The sequence below is a fragment of the Poecilia reticulata genome, chromosome 3 (genome assembly GCF_904066995.2).
Source record: "Poecilia reticulata chromosome 3, P_reticulata-male-v2, whole genome shotgun sequence".
Taxonomy (NCBI): Eukaryota; Metazoa; Chordata; class Actinopteri; order Cyprinodontiformes; family Poeciliidae; genus Poecilia; species Poecilia reticulata.
The window spans coordinates 33500484-33508692 of record NC_088832.1 but is presented as its reverse complement, the minus strand read 5'-3'; the positions used below and the strand labels follow the sequence as shown (position 1 = coordinate 33508692).

General features: G+C 38.3%; 1 protein-coding gene across 1 annotated transcript; it reads left to right on the top strand.

Annotated features, from left to right (window-relative positions):
- The first annotated feature begins 5052 nt into the window (after window positions 1-5052).
- LOC103462964 (THAP domain-containing protein 6-like) lies at window positions 5053-8117 on the top strand. Its single transcript, XM_008406036.3, has 5 exons — window positions 5053-5265; window positions 6236-6428; window positions 6515-6622; window positions 6727-7211; window positions 7606-8117. The coding sequence occupies exons 1-4, from the start codon at window positions 5186-5188 to the stop codon at window positions 6934-6936; spliced, it is 591 nt and encodes a 196-aa protein (XP_008404258.1). The 5' UTR covers window positions 5053-5185; the 3' UTR covers window positions 6937-7211; window positions 7606-8117.
- The last annotated feature ends 92 nt before the right edge of the window (window positions 8118-8209 follow it).

Here is an 8209-nt window from a genome sequence, read left to right as displayed (position 1 = left end):
GTCCTTGTTTCAGAGCATGAACTCACATCTTCCATAAACAAATACAAAAAGTTTTTTTGGAAGCTTAACATTGGATTTGTTTAGGAAAAAATGAAATTTTTTGACTGAAAATTTTACGGGTACTCAATACTCATTAAGGATATAATGAAAGGTAATGCTAATAACAACAACATTTAAGTGTTAGATAGCTGTTATTACTCATTGTCAATTCACCATTCTCCAACTGTATTTAAAGGAACCAGCCTCCAATCGGAGAATAAACCAGCTAGCAGCAGCTTTAGCCACAGTTGGGAAACATTTACACCGCTGTCTGTCAGTGCTGTAACGTTAAAAGGTTCACTTTCTGTATCAACTTTAATAAAACAGTATTTACATGTTAGATAGCTGTTATTACTCATTGTTAATCCACCATTCTCTAACTGTGTATGAAATAAACAGCCTCCAATCGGAGAATAAACCAGCTAGCAGCAGCTTTAGCCACAGTTGGGAAACATATACACCGCTGTCTGTCAGTGCTGTAACGTTAAAAGGTTCACTTTCTGCATCAACTTTAATAAAACAATATTTACATGTTAGATAGCCGTTATTACTCATTGTCAGTTCACCATTCTCTAACATTGTATATAATAAACAGCCTCAGCCTATTAAACAGTTATAAGCTAAAAACAGTTACTAAGTGTTTTAAGGGTCAAACTCAGCTTAAAACGGCAAACTTCACCATAATACAAATGAGGAAAAATGTTTACATTTATTTTCTTGCCTTTGATACAAACGTCAATGTATTTTAAACAATCACAACAATCTTTTATTTAATAATAAAAGTTTATATGGTTCCTTTTTACATTCCTAAAGTCAGTAAATGTTTCCTGTTGGCGTCGGCTTTAAGATTTTGGAGCCGCGCCTGAAGGCAGCACCGGGGTCCCGCTCGCTCTCTTTCCAACGTCATCACGCTACGTCACAGAACGTCGTGTTCTTTTCTCCCAGCATCCTCGAAGCTGAACGCGTGTTGTCATGGTAATTCTTCATAAGGAGTGCTCTACCGCCACCTGGTGACGAAATGGAGACACGTCACTTAAAAACCATCAAAACCAGTCGAATATTAAGGAATTATTTACTTAAAATAAGCTCATATTTCTTGCTAAAATTTATTTGTAAGTTATTTTAGTCTTTTTAAGTGTACTAAGATATTCCACAAGAAACTGCACAGAAATACTAGGTAATATTTTGTGTTTTTGCAGTGTAATATTTGTTTTATAGGATTTCCCCAACCAGAATGGGATTTCAAATTAACTTCAACCAAAAACATGAAGGATGAAGGTTTTGGAATAAATAATAAATAAATATATATATATATATATATATATATATATATATATATATATATATATATATATATATATATATATATATATATATATTGTTTTCGTTTTTGTTTTGTCACTTCTTCAAAAGACATTACATTATTTGAAGGTTTGTTTGTTACACTTGCAAAACGACAAAAATGCAAATTGTGACAATAAAGTCCCTGCAGATCTGGTTTGAATGTAAACAGTCGTATTCATCATCAGGGATCTTTGGGCTGCACTTGGTCTGGTTCCTCACCTGGAACCGTCTGCATTGGGAGGCATGAAGCCCCAGCAGCACAACTCCTAGGATCACTGGGACACTCAAACCCCACCACCACGTTAAGGTGGAAGCCCATGGAGGGGATTTGTGTGTGTGTGTGTGTGTGTGTGTGTGTTTGTGTGTGTGAATAAAGGAGAATAAAGTTGTCTGCAGACGACTCATAAGCTCAGCAACACAAAAGCTTTATATTTATTACAAAGTATTCATCTAAGAATCGATTTCTTCCTGAAATAGAAATGATTTCTCATTAAATTCTCTGTTTTCATACTTTGATGGATTATTCTTCTTTTTTCCCTTTCCTACAGTTTTTCATGTTAAATTGCACTTTTTTGTTTGGGGCAGCTTGGTGCTAAGTGCCCCACTCTGGGGCAACTCAGCATGTGGCTGAGGAAGCTGGAATCGAACTTACAACCTTCTGGTCACAAGACGACCACTCTACCACAGAGCCACAACCACCCTGAAAAAGCCACTGCATGATCCTTTTGCTAATCTGTTTTAAAATACAGATTTAAACTGTATAACCAGTTGCAATTCAGAGCAATTCAATACAAAAAAGTGAGTAGAAAAGGCAAAACTAAAGGACAAACCATAAAAGCACAAGTACAGTGAAAATAAACAGAAATAATTATAATTACCAGAAGAATTTAAATTCTTCAATCAATACGTTGGCATAACCATTGAGCTGTGTGTCGGGGCATCGAACCGTCTGCCGCTAGAACAGTGAAGGGAAAAGGGAAAAGGTTTGGCTAATTCAAGCTGGAGTTTCTTTTGGGGGCAATTTACAGCGACCAACTGACCTGACCCACATGTTTTGGGAGATGTGGGGGGAAACCGGAGTACCCGGAGAAAACCCACGCAAACACAGGGAGAACATGCAAACTCCACACAGATCATCTCTGTGAAGGCGCAATGCTAACCGCTGCACCACCGTGCTGCCCATGTTTTTTCCAATTGGGTTGGGAAGGGATCTTTTTTCTACATTTTCTACTTTTTTCTACTTTGTCAGTCGGTGGGGGGAGGGGGGGGGCGGACTTTGACTTTTCAAATGTCGTCCTGACGGAGCGTCGCACGGCGCCCCGTTCACAATTCAAATTATTCTTAGGCCTGATCTCGACACTCTTCTCTCTTTTGTTGTTTTTTTGACTTCTTCAGTCGGAAGAAGTTTCTGACTCTTTTCCAAATTGAATTTTTGGATTTTTTCTTTTTTCCATCCTGGAGGGTTTGAGTGTTATCCAAATCCTCCAGGATGGTTTCTGCAGGGATCTCTGTTTCTTCTGCAGATTCCAGATTTGAGGAACAACCTGGAAAGGCGTCTTGCTGAGAGATCGTCCTCTGAAGAAACTTTCTGACTTAGGCCTATAGCTCTGAACCGGCTGAAATGGATCTCAAAGTTTTCCTCCTCCTCTTGGAAATCTTCTGTTTCGGTTCTGAGAGTTTCAGGCATCCGATCTTCTTTTGCTCTTTCCATCTCTTCCATGATCTCCTGCTGGTTTTTGCCAGCCTGTTTCCCAGCAGTGACTTCAGATTCATACCGGCTCTTTAGCTCCTGGTACAAAGCTTTGAACGTCTCCAACTCAGCCTGAGTCTCTCTTTCCTTCTCTTGCAGGAATTGAATCTCTTTGGCTGAGTTGTCAAGGAGGACGGCATTTGTTGTTCTCATGCTGTCTATCAGCGCCACGTCCTCCTCTGACTTCTGCAGAAAAGCTTTTCTCTGCTCAATGACCTGGAGCTCAAGGTAGAAAACTGCTGGTGCAGCATAGTAGAAAACCTTTGGTGTAACTCACGGACAAGCTTTTGTTTCATTTCGATGTTAGTAAGAGCCATTTCCTCTTGTTCAACTTCTGCAAAGATGTTTCACGCTGCTGCTGTAATCCCAAGATGTCTTTGTTGTACTTAGTTTGTAGCTCATCGTATGAAACGTGAAGCTGATCAAGGTCACTTTGCAGCAGCTTCTCCATCTTTTGCATAACTGTTTTCTCTCTCGACAGTTTTTGAGAGAGCTCCTCCTTCTCAGCTCTTAGGTTTTTAATGAGCTGAAGGTTCTCATTCCTTGTTTTGAGGTTGGCGTCTCTCTCATCGTTCACCTTCTGCCGGTATGTATCTACGTCTCTTTTCAGACCTGAAACCTGGCTCTCATACTTGCAAATGTACTGCATTGTACGAAAGTTTGCTCTGCTTCAGGTCTTCTTCCAAATGTTTCTCACGGTCTTGTAGGAATTTGATCTTTTCTGACATCTCTTGATATATTTGCTCTTTCTCTGCTCTCAGCTTTTTAAGGAGCTGAATATTCTTTTTTGTTCTCTTTAAGCTGGCGTCGTTCACATCGTTTAGCTTCTGCCGATATGTCCTCACTTCTCTTTCCAATCCAGAAACTTGGTGTTCATATTTGCAGATTAGGTCATTGTTCAAATGTTTGGTCTGCTTTAGTTCTTCATCCACAAGTTTCTCACGGTCCTGCAGGACAGTAGTTTGATACACTTTTCTATTTCTGCTCAATCAACTTTTGCTTTTATGAATGATTTCAAGGTGAAAAATTGGCCAACAAAATGAAAAACAATTGTCTGTTTTTATTTTAATATGACAACAGTCCGAAGCTCTTTGGATCATTAGATTTCATAAAAATGTTGTTCAAGTAAAACAAACAAACTAAAAAACTCACAAACTAATTTTGCATTTTTAATAGAAAATTTGCAAGAAAAATTTAAGAAAATTTGAGATTAAAGTTTCCTCAGGCAAAAAGTTTTTCACTTCTGAAACCCAGAAATTTCCTTCCTGGAAAATTTCTGAAGCGAATCTCAAAATTTCTGAATTTATTCTCTTTACTTTTCAAGCTCAGAAAATTAAAACCTTTTTAGATTAACTTAAAAAAAAATTTAATTCTTTGCGGGAAAATTACTTTCATAAAATTATTTTCAGTGTCCGTGGTAGATGACTCCTTGCACATTTGAATAGTTTTGGACTATTTCAAATGAACAAACTTACAATTTTCACCAAATATCATATATTCACCTTTTTCTGTCCATTTTTAATGTCCATTATTAAACTAAAATGGTTGGAAAAGTGGTAATTATTCGGTTTTATATTGTCGTATAGAAAACACAGTTGTACTTTTTTTTGTCTAGTTTCTACTAGAGATATCTTGATACACTTTCCATTAGTAAATAATTCCTTAATACTTTTCTTTTAAGGTTTTGTTGGCTCTAGTGGGCTTGAGCGCCTTCCCCTTTTGCTCCTTGCCCCCAAGTGCCCTTTTGGTCAATTTGTTTTTAAAATTCATTTATTTTTTTTATTATTATTATTTTCTAAGCCCTCTGACACATAACATGTACTAAATTTACTGTTTTAATATAAATTTTAAGTTTTAATGTAAAGTTTTTGTTGTTTTTTTTGTATTTTCTACTTTGAAATGAACGGAAATGACAGATCACGTGTTTCCGTTTCCCCCGCGGAGCTCTCTTCTTCTACGTAAGCGACCCCGCCATATTGTGAGTGGCCTTGCAGCTGTGGAGAACCTCGAGAAGAGCTCTTAGCTCTGATATTTTAAACTTTTTCGAGCAAGATGCCTCATTCGTGTGCTGCGTTGGATTGTACAAAGCGCTGTACGGTCCAGACCAGAACCTCGGGCGTCACCTTTCACAGGTGAGGCTGAATAATCACCGTGTTTGGACTCTTTTGATGGGTTGACGTCATGAACAAAAGTGTCAACTTCCGCGCTCAAATTCCAAAATGTTCTACTCATCTTTTGATTTTATCGAGAAGCTGGCGCTGTCTTTGATGCCGTCTATGAAAACTGAGCTTTTAGAGAAATAAATCTATGTGCCAGTTTGAACTAGATAGCCCTGAACTAACCAGCTGTCCTGGACGACACTGAAGTTAGCATCCTTCTTAGCTTCAGAAAAAGGGCTATTCCGCTGCATTTAACGATTCTGGACTAGCTTCGTTGCGCTTTAGATCGAAATATAATATATTTAAAATGGTCAAACCTAGACTTAAATGTCGTATAATAATTGCACATTCTACAACACACAGTCTGCAATTGGTAGAACCTTTACTCAATGCCTAAAAACTTATGAAATGGAGATTTTAAGAATTTCTTGGGGGATGGATGCGGTGGGGGGCAGGGGGTTTGTAACTTTTCATGGGATCTGGCTTTTTAAACCTAGAGATAACCATTCTACACCGGTCGTAGATTCTAGAAAACATAGCATCAAGAGCAACGTTTTAAAATCTAAGTCCACATTAAATTGTGTACACTTCAAAAACTACAACTAAACAATTTGAATATACAATGATACAATTTGTTATTGTGAAACATTTGGTCAGTTATTGAAACTCAAACAAGGATTACTTTTAAGACTTCACTATCTTATATCTGACATTAACGCTGTTATGTTACCTCTGACTTGTTCTTTTTCTGGACTTTTATTTATAGTTTTTTCATATAAAGTACTTTTAAAGTTGAATTGAGTATATGCTCAGCTCAAACCGTAACATAACTACCTTATGCGTATAAAACAGAGATTGTGATTCGTGAAACCCTGATTCATTGATTAAAAACTGTATAGGTTTTGGTGTTAGCTGTTTAACAGTATTTTTAAACACTCGATAGGTTCCCAAAAGAAACAAACCTGAGAAAACGATGGGTGAAAGCCGTCAGGAGGAAGGGCTTCTCTCCCAACACATCTACCAGGCTCTGCAGTGAACACTTTAAAAAGGAGGACTTTGACAGGACGGGACAGACTGTCCGACTCAGAGAGGGAGTTGTTCCTTCAATCTTCAGTTTTTCTACCCCTCCAAAAAAGGTGGGTGCATCAGTTGGCTTTAAGGGTTGAAAATGTTTTCAATTAGTTTAGCAAAATTCTTTTGAGTATTTTGTGTTTCAAATCAGCGACGGGCAGCTAAAACAACCAAGGCTTTACCCAAGAAAGAAAAGAGCCAGGAAGTGGCCAGTGCCCCGCCTCCACCAAAACAAGAACCTCCACCCTGTCCTGACTTGGTGAGTTCTGAGCATTTCTTCTTTATTAACCCTCACAATCAGTGGTCACTGCCTGTCTGTGTCTGGTGGTCGTGTTGCCGTCACTGATCCTTGTGTCTTACTAGGACCACTCCTATGCACTGCCTCCATCGTTGGGTGATCTGAAGGTAAAACTCTGCGAGGCCTTGGAAAGAGTCGAGAGTCTGGAAAGAGAAATGAGGAACGCCAAGGATCGGGAACGGAGAGCAAAGAATGCGTTGCACGTTCTAGTGGAGGATCTGAAGGGGAAGAACCTCATAAACGAAGAACTAAAACAAAGGCTTGACTTATCATGAGATGTCAGGACGATATGAACTTGGTGAACATTTAGGTGTAATACACCTTGATAATTCTCATCTGACTTTATAGTTATTATTTTAAGTGACTCAGTATTATTTTAAGCATTAATTTATATATAAAAAGAAAAATAAAAACCTTGCCTGTCGTGGAGTTCATCACTGATACCCTGCTGCTGATGATGCTGGAGCATTTTCCATATCAGTGATGCTTCTCCTCCCAGGATGGCAGCCAGGACTGCTTGGAGCGCCACTTCAGTTCAATGAGGCACCAGGTATTTTTTATTCTGTTATTCATGACTTTTTAATGCTAATTTCTTTTGACCAGTTGACTTTGTCCAGAATTTTACTATGGTAACAACCTTGATTTTTACTGTGCTCTTAGATTGATAACCATGGTGAACCAAAAGGGTTGACAAAATGCAAACATCACAATGAAACAACAAAACCACAATGCAGCTACAATACAATTGGCACAATACAACAATAAAAGCAACAACGCCACAAGGAAAAGCCACAAGGTTCAGCAAAAACAAGAAAAAAGGCACAACGAACCACAACAACCTTTTCTTGTTATATAATATTTGCATTTTGTTGACCCTTCTGGATAACCATAGAAAACGGTCATAAAGCATTTTCCTCTTTAATTAAAACATGTCTCTTTTTCAGGGGGTTGATGAAACAACCAGTCTGGTTTGGCATCTCCAAGCACATCCGGAAACCTAAAAGCACAGCACAAGACGGTCTCCCTTCCTCTTATCCAGCTATCGTCTACTCCATCAGCAGAAGGACAGTTTCCAACCACTTCAACATTTCTGTTGTCTTTCATTTGCAACTTGGTGCTTGATTTTTTTTCTGTTCAGAAGAATTGGGTTCACCTCAGTGAGCACATTTGAGAGAAATCACTTTGGTACTGACATTCATAAAAACCATGCTGTTGTCTTTTTATTACTGTTTTTGCTTATATCCTTTGTTGTCTCTCTTTCACAACAATGCCAAACTAAACATTCTTCAAGTTTATGGAGGACATGCAAAAAACCGAAAGACTTTTCTGCTGCAGGGGTTTTGTGGAGATGCTGTAGGTCTCTGGAGTGTGTTGTGATGCTAAAAATGAGGCCTTAGCAGCACAAGACACAAGTTTTGGCAAACAAAACGTTTTTTAATAAATTTTTTGATGTCTAGCTCTTCATTATCCTCTTAACTCAGACATTTATCAACTTAAACTTTTCTGGATTTTAGTCAGCGGCTTGCACTGCTACCTTGCAACAAGAGT

Bases quoted from the DNA above. Each gene is read 5' to 3' on its own strand.
- LOC103462964 (XM_008406036.3), top strand. From the start codon at position 5,186: ATGCCTCATTCGTGTGCTGCGTTGGATTGTACAAAGCGCTGTACGGTC. The intron at 5,266-6,235 runs GTGAGGCTGAAT...AACACTCGATAG, and splicing joins TCGGGCGTCACCTTTCACAG to GTTCCCAAAAGAAACAAACC. The intron at 6,623-6,726 runs GTGAGTTCTGAG...GTGTCTTACTAG, and splicing joins CTCCACCCTGTCCTGACTTG to GACCACTCCTATGCACTGCC.